At 51.4% G+C, this 15,972-nt stretch overlaps 3 protein-coding genes across 3 annotated transcripts; 1 reads left to right on the top strand and 2 right to left on the bottom strand.

Annotated features, from left to right (window-relative positions):
• The first annotated feature begins 2,547 nt into the window (after positions 1–2,547).
• On the top strand, positions 2,548–3,884 carry LOC112892882 (glutathione S-transferase T3-like). Its single transcript, XM_025959983.1, has 2 exons — positions 2,548–3,087; positions 3,219–3,884. Exons 1-2 carry the CDS (start codon positions 2,548–2,550, stop codon positions 3,882–3,884), a joined length of 1,206 nt encoding a protein of 401 aa, XP_025815768.1.
• Positions 3,885–4,417: 533 nt separating this feature from the next.
• LOC112892880 (alpha-L-arabinofuranosidase 1-like) lies at positions 4,418–5,566 on the bottom strand. The gene is made up of 4 exons (XM_025959981.1): positions 5,369–5,566; positions 5,117–5,173; positions 4,875–5,020; positions 4,418–4,473 (listed from the first exon to the last, which is right to left on the bottom strand). The coding sequence occupies exons 1-4, from the start codon at positions 5,497–5,499 to the stop codon at positions 4,418–4,420; spliced, it is 390 nt and encodes a 129-aa protein (XP_025815766.1). The 5' UTR covers positions 5,500–5,566.
• Positions 5,567–6,537: 971 nt separating this feature from the next.
• LOC112892879 (protein ALP1-like) lies at positions 6,538–7,930 on the bottom strand. Its single transcript, XM_025959980.1, has 2 exons — positions 7,683–7,930; positions 6,538–7,600 (listed from the first exon to the last, which is right to left on the bottom strand). Exons 1-2 carry the CDS (start codon positions 7,928–7,930, stop codon positions 6,538–6,540), a joined length of 1,311 nt encoding a protein of 436 aa, XP_025815765.1.
• Positions 7,931–15,972: the final 8,042 nt, after the last annotated feature.

Genomic DNA, 15,972 nt, shown 5'->3' with positions numbered 1-15,972 from the left:
GAACTCTACACGACACATCCACACCTTTCATAATTCTATAATATAATTAACAAGTTAGTTAAAAAATTAAAAATTAAGGAAAAGAAAAAAATTTAGTATTACTGAAATGAATAGAAAAGGAAAAAAGAAAAAAATGCCTTATCATGTTTGAATCATGAACAAATGAATCTGCATATCAAATGAAAACTAACATGAATTATTTTTCAGCTACAAATAGTCCTAATGTAAATATTAAATTACGTAAGAATATCTATCTAAGGTTAGAAAAAAATAGAAAAAAGGAAAGAAAGGGAAAATTAAACGAATATGTATAGAGAGAGTTAGAAGGGAAAAAAAGAAAGAAAAAAAATGATAAAAATGTGATAATAAACAGATAGGGAAGGAGAAGAAAATAAAAAGGATAAAGAAATCTAAAGAAGAAAAAAATTTCAGCCAAACTCACTTGCTCGAAGCTCTGAGACAAGGAACGGAAAAGAAGAAGAAAAAACAGAGAACAAATTTTTTCTCCCGCTAAATCTGCATATGCAATGACACATGAACCTATGTCTATCCGTATGCAGGCCATAATGATCTGCCAAATTGGACCCTAATATTTTCTTCCTTGGTTCACGTGCACATGCAAAATGTTTTAGGTGTGCAGGTAATTATGACCTTCTAAGGCTGTCTCCAGCGAGACCCGGTAAACGGTTCGCTACCGTATTATCGGAGGATACTGTAGCAAGCGGGCGCTCCAGCGGTCTTCTCCAAATCGTGCGGTAAAATGGGGGAGGGGGACAGCGTCCCGCACAGAGGGAGTGAGGAGCGTCGTCCTCCATTCGCCTCGCGCTCCAGCGCATCTCCGCCAGCGCCTTTCGCGCGGCCGCGGGAAGAAACTGCCGGGGAGGGGAAAGCGACGGCCGCCGTTGGGTCGCCGGTGGGGAGGGCCTAGCAGGTGCGGCGGGCCGCGGGCGAGCAGATCTGGAAGAGGGGCGGCGGGGCCAGATCGGTAGGACGCGCAGGAGCGGCGGGCGCGTCTCGGTCGGCAGCGGCCTTGCGCTGGAGGACCGCCGGGGGCGTCTGGGGCCTGCGCACGGGGAGAAGGAAGTCCCGGCCGGCGTCCTCCATCCCCTTCTGCGCGGGCGCAGGAGGAAGCAGCCGAGCGGGGTCCCCGGCGCGGCGGATCTGGAGGACTGCGGCAGTTCGTCCTTCGGGGCCGGCCGAGGGGAAGGCGAGAGTGACTCTCGGCCGTCATCTGCAAAGGGAGGGGGCAGCGGCGAAGGGAGACGAAAGAGGCGGCGGTCGGCACGCGCTCGACGGCGGAGCATCTCCAGATCCGCCGACATCCCGTCTTCCTCGAAGCGGCGCCGGAGGGGAAGGTATGCTGTTCGATTTCGTTGTTTATTTATTGACTCGAGCAAGCTGCGGGTAGGTTGCTAGCTGCTCGGTATTCAGATCGCCGCCGGCCACCGCGGTCGCGGCTGCGGGTTAAGGTTGATTCGGGGGTTCTCGGTGCGGGATTGGAAGAGTGGAGGCACGCGGCTCTCAGCTGCTTGGGGTTGCTGGTGTGCAGGGTAGTCTAGGTGGCGGATTTCAAGATCGATTTGAGCCATGTTCTGCATCTGCTCAGTAGCATGTTCTGCATTCTGTATGAAGATTCATACAGAAGATTCATTTTGGTCATTTTTTTAGCAATAGTTCAACTGACATTAATGGGGAAAATATTGGTAGTTGAGATTGAGCGATTTGTTGTTGGCTTTGACATTCCTGACATTGCTGAGTGATCATGTGCAGGTTCTTTTGTGCATTTGACCCAAGGTTGAGCAACATCCTTCCTGCCATGATCTAATCGAAAATGCGTTGAATTTTTATACTGCAAGTTACCTGATTGTTTGCTGTTCAAGTAGCAATTTATGTCATAGGTTTTCTGATCGTTTGTTTGTTGGAGTAGTATTTATTTTGAATAGGATGAGCAGTTGGTTTGACACTGTGGAGTTACCTGATTGTTTTCTGATGATTGAGTTATCTAGCATTCCTTTTCCTTTCAGTTAAGCAATTTTTCTATTATGTACTAGCATTTTTTACGTAATGGTTAAGCTGATTCTTTATTATGCATTAGCAATTTTGCAGTTGTATCTAGGCACTCTTTTAACAATACTTGTGTTGAGCTTGTTGTATCTTTTAGTTTTGCTGTCTTTTTTGTGTATTCAGCCTGAAGGTAGGTAGGGATCATGCAATAATATTGTTCTAGATAGACAATAATATGGTTCGCAATAGGTACTTTTTAAGATAACCAATAATACTGCATTATGGATAGTTGATGCAGCTGTACCAACAGGCAGATTAGAGTGTGACAGTGTTGGATATTGCCGTAGCCGCTGTCCTGTTGCATTTTCAGACCATATTTTTTCCCCCTCTTCTTTATTTCATTAATTTCAGAGTGCATCATCTCAAATGTAATGATTAAGCAGAACAATGTATTTAAATAGGCAATTTCAACTGAACATTAACCATATATCTCGTTTGTACTGTAAGTCACACAACTTTTTGTGCTTTGTGATTTGTAGGGTCATGGACCGCGTGACCAATTACGCCATGCAAGGATGCAGCAACAATGACGAGAGAGTGGAGGTTGAAGCTGCTGCCAATGCTGCCTCTCGGCCGCATTGGATGGGATCCTTCCACCCATGCGGAATGCCGCCACCAGTACCTCCTTATTTTTACCCTGCTCCACCAACCATGCCGCCTCCAGCAGGACCCCCAATGCAGCAGGTCAGTGAAGGTCCGAGGGTCCGAGGGGGCGACCCCGATGCTGGGAAAAGTGGTCCGAAGGTTAAGCTTCCAAATTTCAATCCCGAAGAAGACGTAAACCTGACAAAGTGGTGGCTAAACATAAGTACTGACCCGGTTGTCAACACCGGGCAGCGGAAAGAAGGGTTTTGGTTACGGATCATGAAAGGGTACAACTCATCTCGAGAGGTTTACCCGGAGAGATCGCAGAAGTCGCTCACGACTCGTTGGGACTACATCAAAGAGTGCTGCACCAAGTTTTCCGAGTTCTACAGTTGCGTTCTGCGTTTGAATCCCAGCGGCATGTCGGACGCGGACAAGGTACTTGACATGCTTCTCAACTTCTGTACGTTTGCATTCATGGACAACATGGACCTGGATTTTACTTATATACAGATATCCAAATTATACAATTGATACACCTCATTTTTGTCTATTCTGAGCTTGTTCAGACGACGGAGGCAATGGCTCGGTATGCTGCAGCATTGCAGAAGCCTTTCACCCAGATGCACTCCTGGAAGTTATTGAAGGATGAGCCAAAGTGGGAGGCGTGCATTGGGGCTCACTCCAAGGTACATGTGCTCGACGACGACTCCTCCGATGCAGCAGCTGGCGGTGCCAACGGAGTGGGCGGTCCTGCCGAGTCTGATCCCCCGGCCTCCAGCGGGAGCAAGAGGCCGGCTGGGAGGGATACCACTAAAGCAGCGAGCAAAAAGGCCGCCACATCGTCGTCCTCGTCGGAATACATTTCACAAATGAATGATATGTGGGGCAACAAGCTGTCATTAATAAAGGAGAGTCATGCTGAGATTGCCACCCACCACGCCACGATGGCTGTGCTGCAGGAGAAGAAGATGTCTACAGAAAGGGAGCTGGAGGAACGTCGTCTGGCGCTTGAGGAGAGTCGGCTGGCAATGGAGGCGAGTCGGCTGGAGATGGAGAAGAGTGACAGGGAGAGTCGGATGGAGATGCAGCGGTCTCGGGCCGCCAAGGAAGAACGCGCGGAAGAGGAACGTATTCTTAGTATAGATCTCGACAGGTGCTCGCCAGCGCTACGACTGTTCTACAAGCGACAGCAGGAGCAGATCCTTGCGAAGTACTCGTTGCCTCCTCCCTGACTGGTATCGGCCTTACCAACTGATGTTGTCTGTATTATTTGATAACTTTGTGTACGATTGCGGAACATTGCGTGTATTCCTTATCTTAGAACTATCGTTACATGTTTGAGAACTTTTAAGTGCTCAGTGTTGTATGAGCAGCGAGAGATATTGTTACATGTTTGAGAACTTTTAGTGCTGAATGTTGTATGAACTGCCAGAATTATTGTTTAAATGAACTGTGTGTTGGACTCCATTTAGTTTGATGAAAATTATTGCTCTCTGCATCAGCAAAGCGATGGTTGTTGCTGCTGGCACTCTATTTTTTTGAAGGTTGATAAGCTCCTGTGTCCCAGCAAGCAACAGTGTTTCTCTGATTTTGGCATCTGGGTGGTGGGTTCCATGTTTCATTGTCTCCTAAAGAAGTTTCAGATAGACAGAGAAAGCAGTGTCAATACTTTTTGATGCACCCGTTCTTCAATAATTGGCAAAAACCATAAATCATAGTAGAAAATTGGTCTTCAGTACATGGATTGAAAAAAGTTAGATTTGAATCAAATGCAGTCAGAAGGAACATTCAGAATATCAGAACCAGCTGCCATTGCTGAACCTGAACATAGGCAGTGGTGAATGCGTTCAAGAAGCATCAACCATGTGACAGAAAGAAAAATCAAGAGCAGTAACATAACACAGAATTTCACTCAAATCTCGATTCTTCAAAATGATTATTTACACTACGAGGTCGCATTTATACATGAGAAGTGCAAAATTTTCTCATAAACATCAACCTTACAAAATACATAGCATCATGAATGCACTGGTAAAGCACCACCTGACCATAATGCTGTGCCTGGAGGGGTGCTGAATCTCAAGGTTAAGTAAGATGTGCAGAAACATACAATGCGAGGCAGCCATTTTTCATATGCAGCTGCAGAAATCTTAAACATGATGTCATGGCATCCATGTAGGAATACGCGTCATCCATCTTCGTGAGATCACATGTAGGAATACGCGTCATCCATCTTTCAGAGTAGCTGGAACTGATTTTGCTTGGATGAATCATAGCACCACTGGACTCACGGAAAAGTGTCTGCATCCAGTAACTAGGAGTTCCGTAATGTTGCCATGAGTTAAAGACGATAGCATCTGGGTTCCAGCTGATTGTTTTATTCAAACAAAATAATTGCAATGTTAGATGATTAGATCAACATGAACACAAGAAACAAATAAAGGATAAAACCATGAATACTAACATTTGATCATTGTCGTTCACGAACAGTGGAGCGTAACTTGCCATCTGAACAATGTCACTGCAAATAACCAACAAAAGGTCATCTAACTCACAGTAAAATATTATCTTGGTAGTGGAAGTGGAACTAGAGCAGGCAGAAGTCCGGCATGTCTATTCAATAAGCAAAGACAACACCCAATATTTATCCATGACAACTCAGGTCTGATCGTCAATAAACTCACAACCATGCAAATTTTAATAAAGGACAGCTCACCTATTATTCTCCAACCCAGTAAGGAAAGCAGCTTCTGCCAATGAAGCAAGAAGACTTCCTCTACCTGCATCACTTCTCCAAACAGCGTACTCACTCACAAAAGCCTGCATTGGAATCATATTCAGAAACATTCTTACTGTCTAAACTCTAAACAGGAAATGATAATCTAAATAAGCAAGATAATCAATGACGTTCTTGAGAGTCTCCAGAACATGTAAATAAAAGCATACATCATAGGATGCATCATGCAAGCTCCACGTATATATTCCTTGTAAATACAAGCATACATCATAGGATGCATCATGCAACCTGCCATTGCTGAACATGAAGCAATGTAAACTGGTACCTGAAGAAATTCATAATATCCAAGGCCATCATCAGTCCAGTAATGCCAAACATCCCCAAAGTGTCCAGGTCTCTCTTCCCATGGACCTATAAAAATATGAAGCAACCCACTGTGTCAAAGCAATACAGATTTGCCAGGATAAACCTAAAAAAAAGCTCAATGAAACAGCTAAAACTCCAAAACACACATAACATGGGCAGAAAAAACCTTGTCCTGCTGCAAGGTGGAGTGGAGTAATCCCACGATTGTTTGCTTTATTTGGATCGGCACCACTGCTGATAAGATACTGTACAATAGCCCGAGATCCCTGACCTAGTATTGCAAAAAACAGAGGTGTTTCACCTGACACGAGCATAAGTAAACATTAATTAAGGATGGCCAATGTTTCTCACTCAGACCAATGAAATTGATACATATTTAAAAGCCTTAGCACGTGGTTAAAGCATATCAAAACAACACCCAAGATGCTATCACATGGTAAGTGCACCATAAGATCAAAAATTAAGAGAGGAACTTTCACCCAAGTTTCCACCTATGTCTGGGCACTAACTAAAAAAATTGTACTTAGCAGATCCATGACTGCATATTCAGACACCAGTGGAAACTGGAGGTGCCAATCAAAAGGAGCATTGACAAACCAATCATAGGAGGCAACAGGGATTTGTTTGTTACAGTATTACTAGGCAGTATAACTAGGCCATTTTATAATTATATAGTATGAAATCAAGCTTGATATATTCCATGAAATAGTCATAATTGTAAAATTAAAGTCCAGTTGTACATACCTGCTTAGCTCATGTAATTGGGTGTGCCGTGCATGGGGTCACACATGTGGCACATCCGTCGCACTGGTAACCGTCGACCCATGTAGGTTCCAATTATGCGCAATTAGGTCTGACTGCAGGCGAAAATGGACATCACGATCTCGTAGCCGGTGATGTGCTTGAACAAATGCATGTCGGTCCCCCAAGTTCCCCGTTGATAGGTCGACATGCTGCCCGGGATTTTCAAAGATGGTGTTCGTTGCCCTGTCACCCTCGTCCTCGATGATCATGTTATGCATAATGATGCATGCGGTCATCATATCCCGCACGTCATCCCTGTCCCATGGATAGGCCGGCCCACGAATCACTGCCCACCGGGCCTGAAGCACACCAAATGCTCTCTCAATATCCTTCCGAGCACCCTCTTGTTTTGCGGCGAAGAGGCGAGTCTTCATCTCCATCGGATGACGGACGGTCTTCACAAATGCGGGCCAGTCTGGGTAGATTCCATCTGCCACGTAATATCCCATGTTGTATGAATGCCCATTGACTGTGAAGTTCACCGGCGTCGATGTCCCCTGCATGAAGTGGTCAAAGAGACTCGATCTGTGAAGAACGTTGATGTCGTTGCAGCTACCTGGCATTCCAAAGTAAGCGTGCCAAATCCATAGGTTCCTGGACGCCACAGCCTCTAGAATCATAGAAGGTGACTTCCCACGGCCGGTGAACATGCCCTTCCACGATGATGGGCAATTGCGCCACGTCCAATGCATGCAGTCTATGCTGCCAAGCATTCCCGGGAATCCCCGTTGTTCACCTTCCTCGACGAGGCGGCGGACATCCTCTTCAGTTGGCGCTCGCAGATAGTATCCACCAAATGCATCGATGACTGCTCGACAGAAATGCTTCAAGGCCTCTTGAGCTGTCGAGGGACCGATACGCACATACTCGTCGACCGCATTGGCTGGTAATCCGTAAGCCAGGATGCGAATGGCGGCGATGCACTTCTGCAAGGCAGATATTCCCATGAGGCCTGTGCAGTCCGGACGCTGGATGAAATAAGGATCCACCCTCTGCACCGCGTCGACAATCCGAAGGAACACATGCCGTCGCATACGGAAGCTGCGGAGTTAAAGACAACAAGTATTAGTCCACTCGCCATGAAAACGCAGACAACATTATGTAACACATGCATGCGACGGACCGTTCTCGAAACAGCCGGTCCCCATACACCGGCTGGGGAGCGACGTAGTCTGCCCATATCCGACGGAAACCATCATGGTGATCACGAGGCACGATTTGGCGAGGCACCCTTTCGCGAGGCACATGGGCACCCCACATGCACATCGTCATGAGGGTGAAGTCCTCCAGATCGTCTAGCTCCATCTCCATTTCTCGCTGATGTGCTTCTCGCTCCATCTCCGTTTGCTGTAACCACTCGTCGAAGTCCATAGTGCGGGAGGCGGGGCGGCACCAGGCCGAGAAGCGCGGGATGATGGGCAGCGGCAGCCGAGCAGTGCGGGGCGGGGCGCGGGAGGGTCGGCGGCGCGCGGGAGGGGCGGCGGCGCGCGGGAGGGGCGGCCGCACGTGGGACGGGCGCCGGGGCGCGGGAGGGCCGGCGGGCGGAGGGGCGCCGGGGGAGGGGCGGCGCGCGGGACGGGCGGCGGGGCACGGGACGGGCGGCGGCGCGCGGGAGGGGCGGCGGCGCGCGGGAGGGGCGGCGGGGCACGGGACGGGCGGCGGGCCGCGGGAGGGGCGGCCGCGCCGCCCGCGGGACGGGCGCCGGGGCGCGGGAGGGCCGGCGTGCGGAGGGGCGCCGGGGGAGGGGCGCGGGCCGAGGCGGCAGAGGGGTGCGGGAGGAGGGGCGGAGGTCGGAGGGGCGCGGGAGGAGGCGCGGCGGGCGGAGGGCCGCGGGCGGAGGGGCCGCGGGCGTGTAACATCCTGAAAATTTTACCAGAAATCACGCGCTAAGGTTTTCATTTTCACCGAAACCCTAAAATTCCCGGCACCCGAATCAAATCGCAGACACGCCATTTTTTTTCCCCTCGTGTGGCGCGCGAACGCCGCGCGCACGTAACCGACCAAGCCACGGTCACCGCCGTGAAATCCGCCGCGCGGCCGCCGCCGCGAATCCCGCCGGCGCGCCTCACTTCTCCTTTTCCTTTCCCCTCTTTTCTTTTCTCTCTTTTCTTTTCTTTTTTTTCCATTCTCCTTTTCCCTTTTTCCTTTTTCTCCCCTCCCTTTTTCCTTCCTGTTTCCTCCTCCTTGCTCCTCTGCTCCCGAGCGCCACCCGCACACCGCCCCGGCGCCTGGCGCCCCTGCCCTCGCGCGCGCGCCACCTCGCCCTCGCACACGCCGCCGTACGCGCGCGCGCCGCCGACCCTCGCGCGCACGCGCACGCGCACGGCCGAGCCACGACGCGCTCGCGCACGCGCCGCCCGCACGGCCGCCGCGTCGCCCGCTGCGCCACGCCACGCCCCGCGCGCTCTGTGCCGCGCCGCCCGTCGCTGCCCCGCCTCGCCGCGCGCGCCGCCCCACGTGCCCGCGCCCCAACCTCGCCGCACCGCTGCTCGACGACACACACAACACGACACGGCCGCCATTAAGGCGTACCGCGCCGCCCGCCGAGCCGGTGACCGGCCGCCGCACGGCTCCGCCGCTCCATTGCCTTCCCCCCTCTATAAATTGGCTCCCCGCGCGGCTCACCCACCCCACAACCCACTCCACCACCCGGCCCTCGCCTTCCCCCAGCCCGGCGCCGCCCCCACGGGCACCTCTGCCCGCCGCCGCAAGCCCCCGTGGGCAGCCCCCCTCGCTGCAGCCCGAGCCAAGGTGAGGCCGGGGATGGGTTCCCCGCGCCCCCCTCCCTCTTTTCCCCCACCCCCCCGGACCGCCGCCGTGCCCTGCCGGCCGGGATTGGGCCGCCGGCGCCCCCCCCCAACCCCTCCTCTGTTCTGTGCGGAAGGGAGGAGGAAGAAAGGGCAGTTTTGCCCAAAAACCCCCCCCCCTTCTCCTCTATTTAGTTAGAAGCCCCTCCATCCTTTGACACCTTTGCGAAAAGAACCTATTCCTTTTGCTATTTCCAAAACTAGACCCCCCATGATATAAATTTAATTTCAAGTAGATCCCTCGCACTTTTTGTTATGCCTTTTATATTTCCAAGATTTACGAAAAGGCCCTTCTGTTTCTAGAAAGTTTACGAGCAAGCCCCGGACCCCCGTTTAAGCCCTGAAACCACCTTCAGCGCGTCATTTTATGTGCGAAACGACCTCCGATTGACCCGAAACTTTACCACTCCGCTTCTAGTATAGTTTTAGCTATGCCATTAAGAAACCACCCAGAGATATTGCCCCTAACTCCGTAACCAAATTATTTCCGATTCAAGCCTATCGGTAAGAGCTTTTAGTTCTTTCGCTTGATTGTATGTCTGTTTGTTTGCGTCGTAGGACACGGAGTGAACGACGAGGTTCCCGACTGCGACCAAGCAACTGAGGACCAGTACTGCGACCCCGAACCCGAAGGACAGTGCTCCGATCAGGACTTCCCGCAAGGGTTTGACGATGGCAAGTTCAATTCCGCCCTTTGATGCATATTTTTGTCCTAGTTTTTATAAACACAACCCAATGGCCTGTTTTATGAAATTGCATGGTTTTGCGTGCCGTAAACATGGTAGGATAGCCACCCTTGTTGTGATAACCACACCTTGAACACCTGACTTTATAAAGGAAACGCGTGTGTGTGTGGGAAGGGATAAAATGTGTTTTTGAAAAGTGAGTTAGACGGGATGGACGGCAATTCTGTGTGGATTGCCGCTGGTGTGCTCGTACCTGTGTGGTAAGGCAAGGGAGGGAGATGTCCGTCCTGTCACCCCTAAGGACCGAGTTGTTGTGACATCTCACCTAGCTTCCTGTCGTGCAAGCCACTTGACCGTTGTATGGGCAACGGCTTGGCCTAACCCCACTAGTTAGTCTGATAGCCATCGGGAGAGCTGGGAGCGACGGGTGATCAAGGAGACGGGATAAGCTCTGTGTGACTTATGCCCCGGTTAAACCTCGGTGATAGGTCGAATGACCCCTTGATAGATCCCGTGGTGGCTAGTCAGGTCTAGCTAAGGTGGGTAAGGGCTTCGATGGGATCTGCACCGGCACTAAGGTGTTCGTGCTGTGGTACCCCGCCTGTGGGTAAAGTTGCACACCTCTGCAGAGTTAAAATCTATTCGAATAGCCGTGCCCACGGTACTGGGCAAGTTACGGTGTGGTCACATAACTAGCGTTTCTCTCTGGGAAGGGTTGATCTGGTGTGAGTTGTTTGAAAAGTATCCGGCAATAGTGCTGTGTGCTACGATGGACGGGGAGTCCGGTAGCGGCTTGAAACTTGGATCCGTGAGGATCGACATTGTGCGTTCTTAGACACTTGTTTTGAAAAATGCTTTTAAAACGAACCCTGGCATATAATTGTGTTTCCGCAAAAGAACCGTAACTTTATCCTTGGATTATCCTGTGCATCTAATTCTGTTATAACCCCCCCGTGGGTGTGATTGGACTTGCTGAGTACGTTTGTACTCACCCCGTTCTTACTTTACAGTGGAGGATCCCGACTACATCCCAGAGAACGACGAGTAGGGTCCCGTCCTGCACCCAGTCTTGCCTGTGGGTGAGGTCACCGTTGGAGCTCCGCATGGCGCAAGACTCTGATGATCCTTTGTTCGTAGCTAGTGTAGTTGTGTGGGTTCTGGTTGTAATCCTCGCGATAGTGGCGCTTCACTGCCCATTACCGCGTAGAGTTGTACGGTGATGTACCATCTGATGTAATAAAAGTGTTATCAGCCTCCTGGGACTGATAAAGTGACACTTTTAAGTCTTCCCTGATGGGGGGGACGCTTCAGGGCGGAGGGGCGCGGGCGGAGGGGCGCAGGGCGCAGGCGGCAGAGGGCGGAGGGGCCGCGGGCGGACGGGCTCGGGCGGAGGGGCGCAGGGCGCAGGCGGCAGAGGGCGGAGGGGCGCGGGCTGCAGCGGCAGAGGGGCGCGGGAGGCGGGAGGCGGCGACGGCGCTGGCGGTTGCGGTTGGGGAGAGGGAAGTTGGGAAAAAATAAAAAAAAAATTGAGATTGTGGGGTATAGAAGATGGAAATAGAGGATGTTGTTGGAGTTAAGTTTGGTATAGAGAATGAAGTTGATGTGGAGGAAAGGGATAGAGGATGAGATTTAGAGGATATCGCTGGAGATAGCCTAAATTGGACCGTGCTCTATTTTTTCCTTGGTCAATGTGTGCATGCATAGATTTTTTTAGGTGATAGAAGTTTTAAAATCACGCGCGTGATATATAGCTGTCCCGCCCAGTGGCCCTGCCGCGCGCTGGTCGATGCTGGCTCGATCGTCAGTAGTTCGTTCACGCGGCTACATGGTCGGCTACGGCGCGACGTACCCGCCGTAGGCGCACCACCGCGGCGCGTCCATCGTGTCCATCAAGGCCGACCCCTCTTCGTGAGCTGCCAGGGCGGCTACAACAGCTGGTACCACCGCCGGGGCAGCAACCCGAACCTGCTCGTCGGCAACACCGTCGGTGGGCCGGACGAGGACGACAACATCGCCGACGAGAGGGACAACTACGAGCAGACGGAGGCCACCACCAACAACAACGCGCCGCTGATGGGCGTGCTCGCTCGACTGGCCGCCGGTTTGGTCACTCGCTCGCCGATGGTTCGTTAGTTCGTCGATAGTTCAGCGGTGACCATGCGTGGATTGAGCCATGTGGGCATGCTTACCAATGGATTTGGTTTTCTGTTTCGTTGCTTGCAGAGGTTTCTGCAACATCTATCAAGAGCGACAGCCAGACCTCACTGTCATCTCCATCTCTGGGTAATCACTAAACCTGCATTTTCCACTTGTTGATCGATGCGGTACCTGAACATGTCATCTCGTACTTAGCCGTTGTCTAAGACAAGACGATCTCGACTAAACAGAGCTTCATCCTGTGCGTGCAGCGGCAGCTGCTGAACACGTCTCGCCCATCGAGATCGAGCAGAACGCGACGACGTCGTGGACGGAGAGGGGCAGGACGTACCACCGGTACGCGGTGGCGGTGACCAACCGGTCGCCCAAGACGGTCCACGTGCTCCACATCGGCATCTCCAATCTACGGCAAGGGGGGTGTGTGTGTGTGTGGGCGGGGGGGGGGGGGGTGTCGGGGGTCGACAAGGCGCGCTACGGCTACGTGCTCCCGAGCTGGCTGACCTCGCTGCCCGCCGGCAAGAGCGCCGAGCAACGGCGGAGCCAGGGGGGGCCGGGGCACCCCCCAATATCGCAAAAAAAAGTTTGACCTCCCCTCTTCTGTCTAGCGTGGCAACAGATACTCCCACGTTGCACTCTCAGTCAAAACTAGGGCCCAGTAAATAGCCCAGCAGCAGCAAGCAACAAACAAGAAGTAATGTTCAGAATCGTTTCTTCAATAGACGATAGCACAGAATCAAGCAGACAGATTGTGCGGAGGCACGGCCGCCGCCGCCGCCGCCGCGCGGCGGACTATCAGCTCGCCGTCCCCGCGGCCTCCTGATCTAGGAAATCATGGCTAAACCAAAAAAAGACACAGACACTTCTTTCCTTTTACAAGAAGACTGAAGGCAAAGTTGTGGATCTTTCCGTACACAAGACTTAGCAGCAAAATGGAAGATGAATTTTTGAGAGATTTCGTATACATGTCGACCTTAACTTGTTGCCCCCCTTAAAATATTTCCTGGTTCCGCCACTGGCGCCGAGTTCGTGTACGTCCATGCCGCGCCGCCGGCGGACGTCTGGGTCATCACCGGCTACAAGCTCCTCTAGGACGGCACCCGGTCACCCGGAGGCCAGGCCATCGTGACGCCGCCATAGGACTTATCAAGTGAAGGACTAGTAGTGTTGTGTGTGTGGAAGGAGTGACGTGTCAAGGTTTGTTACTAGGTTGCAGGAGGGACGAAGAGTGATGGGGCTAGTAACATTCTCGGTCATCCTCGTTGTCTATTCAGGCTAAGCATACTACTAGCGGCTAGTGTTTGGTTGTGTGGTGATTGAAATAGTAAAAGTGTAGTGATATGATCGAGCCATTACATATGCTACTATACAACTGCAAAATGTTGGTCATTTAAACCCAAGAATATTTTGTTAAGTGATCAAAACTGTTTTCTTCGTTCTTCGCAGAAAAAAAAAGATGGTTTCTTCATGTTTCTTGCTAATAGCATGTACGGCCCGTTAGGAGTTGTGTTCTGTGCGAGATTAGATTTTGGGTCTCTTTGGTCCGTGTGTTGCTAATCGATCTAACTACACTGAACGAGCACCACGTGAGATTAAACTTTTTTTTGAAAATAAATTACGTGAGATTAAACATGGCAAAATTCGTTGGACATAACAATTGAATGAGTGCCATTCCTTGGATATTTTAAGCTGGGATCCATCGTCTTCAGCAGATGTGATGGCCATGCTTCGATGGTGACTCCCTCTCCAAGTACAGCAGTATTGCACCGAATCCCGAGGAGCAACCTCCCAGATCGGACGGCCACCGCATCTCTTGGAGTTTGAAAGGATACTGCCGTTGATGCGCCAAGTTCCTTTTTCGAAATAGTCCTCATCGTACAGAGAAGTTATATAGAATCTCGAAACAGACCTCACGACAGTGAAGTCTATCCTGACAACAACACAAAAGAGATCTCTCTGCTATTTCCCTTGGTGCAGAGGACCACAATGAAAATGTTGCTGCTCAACACGTGGCGTGCTGCTACGCGATTTCCTTGCCTGCCGTCGCCTCAAGAGGCAGAGCCGCAGAGGACATGGACGGCCTCAGCAGCACTCGAACGCCGCATTCAAGCTTTGGGCTTCGATCGTTTAGCCGTTTGATGCCACGCTGGTAGCGAGTGTGTTCAGCCTCCAGATCCATGTCGAGCGAGAGCGACGTCGTCCGGTTCGGTTCGGCGGGGCGTCGTCGCGCGACGTGGCCGGGTGGTGGAGGGCGGTCATCCGGGAGGCGTTCCGGGCAGTCAATGGCGAGGTGGTGGTGGCCAGCGGCGGCGCCGGTAGAGCTGCGACGGCCCTCGTCGCGCTGGTCCTGGAGAAGTACATCGTGGTCGCCAACTGCGGCTCCGGCGCGGCCAACGCCGTGCTATCTCGCGGCGGTGAGCTCGTGGAGCTCACTTCTGACCACAGGGTAAAGCTCTTCTTGCTCTCGTCATTCATATGCCTGTCACTCTGTCCAGCCTGCAGTGCATGACCCTCAGAGCAGAGCAGAGGTTCAGATCTCTTGCCATTATTTTGGACTAGAGATTTCAAATGTGTCGTGCCGGCAAACTACAACTTGGACTGCGTGATTTGTCGCAGGGAGCTCAGTACAGGCCGCCGGCGACCGCGGAGGCCGATGTGGTGGACGATTTCCTGATCCTGGCCAGCGACGGGCTCTGGGACGCCGTGACGCCGGCGTTGGCGTGCGGTCTCGTCCGGCGGAGGCTGGTGACGACCCCGAGGATCGACAGGCCGCGGGAGCCGCCGCTGGACGCCAGGGGCTCGCCGACCGTGCTCGCCAAGGAGCTGGCGGTTCAGGCGGTGCGCGCGGGCAGCCAGGACAACGTCAGCGTCGTCCTCGTCCTGTTCAGGGACTTCTGGGCGCGCACGCCGTGGCATGGTAAGTAGTGACCAGTGATTGGTTCGGTCTTGTGGCCTCAAACATTGTACTACTAACCCTGGTACTGGTACTATGTGTTGTAATGGATTTGGGTAATTGCGGTGGATATTTGAGCTGGTTTGAATTGATGTAGAGATCCCAATTTCTGCGAGCTGAAATCTATGAGGATGTTTAATTTTACCAACAATTTGAATTTTAGGTGAATGTGTGCAAGGGCGGACGTAGCAAAATGAATTTTAGTTGAACTGGGCATTTGAACTTTTCCAAGTTGATGTTGATGGCATGCATGTAAACAAAATATGAATGGATAGATGATGCTATGATCTTTGTTCATGCAAAGTTCGAGGAATTTTGCGCAACAAGAACAATAAAAGAAAACCAGCTTGTAATTCGATTGGGTGCACCGCTCATCGAGATCCATAAACGAGTTGACATGCAATTCTTCTCTTTTTGTTTCTCCTTGCACAACATTTTGCGTCAATCCCAAACTTTTCATGAACATAGATCATTGCATCATCTAGCTATTTATATTTTTAGTTGAAACATTCCTGCACTTCTTTTGTTTTTTAATCGGGGGAGTAACCTAATAGGATGGGAGCACCTGATATGTTCTCGTGGTGACCTATCTCCATCATCCCTACGACTCAGTTCTGGTTTACCACATTGGCAACGTGGCATGTCAAGTGTTGTGCTAGCCTTGTACGCATCATTTCGGGGTTCTCACCTCGTGGTGGGCGGCCATAAATTTCAACCATGAAAAAAGGACCCTCAAAGCAATTCAAGCACGATTTTACCCACACATCTGAAAAATGAACTAAGCCCGACTCCATTCCTATCGATTCTAGTAAC

Source organism: Panicum hallii, chromosome 5 (genome assembly GCF_002211085.1).
Source record: "Panicum hallii strain FIL2 chromosome 5, PHallii_v3.1, whole genome shotgun sequence".
NCBI classification, from domain to species: Eukaryota; Viridiplantae; Streptophyta; class Magnoliopsida; order Poales; family Poaceae; genus Panicum; species Panicum hallii.
Note: the sequence above shows the minus strand (reverse complement) of the source record. Positions and strands in the feature narration are given on the sequence as shown.

What these genes read in the sequence shown, in the direction of transcription:
- LOC112892882 (XM_025959983.1), top strand. Translation starts at nt 2,548, where the DNA reads ATGGACCGCGTGACCAATTACGCCATGCAAGGATGCAGCAACAATGAC. An exon ending in GCATGTCGGACGCGGACAAG is followed by an intron (nt 3,088 to 3,218) that starts GTACTTGACATG and finishes GAGCTTGTTCAG; the next exon opens with ACGACGGAGGCAATGGCTCG.
- LOC112892880 (XM_025959981.1), bottom strand. Translation starts at nt 5,499, where the DNA reads ATGTTTCTGAATATGATTCCAATGCAGGCTTTTGTGAGTGAGTACGCT. An exon ending in GTGAACGACAATGATCAAAT is followed by an intron (nt 5,021 to 5,116) that starts GTTAGTATTCAT and finishes TAAAACAATCAG; the next exon opens with CTGGAACCCAGATGCTATCG. An exon ending in CTCTGAAAGATGGATGACGC is followed by an intron (nt 4,474 to 4,874) that starts GTATTCCTACAT and finishes GCCTATGTTCAG; the next exon opens with GTTCAGCAATGGCAGCTGGT.
- LOC112892879 (XM_025959980.1), bottom strand. Translation starts at nt 7,930, where the DNA reads ATGGACTTCGACGAGTGGTTACAGCAAACGGAGATGGAGCGAGAAGCA. An exon ending in GACCGGCTGTTTCGAGAACG is followed by an intron (nt 7,601 to 7,682) that starts GTCCGTCGCATG and finishes TTAACTCCGCAG; the next exon opens with CTTCCGTATGCGACGGCATG.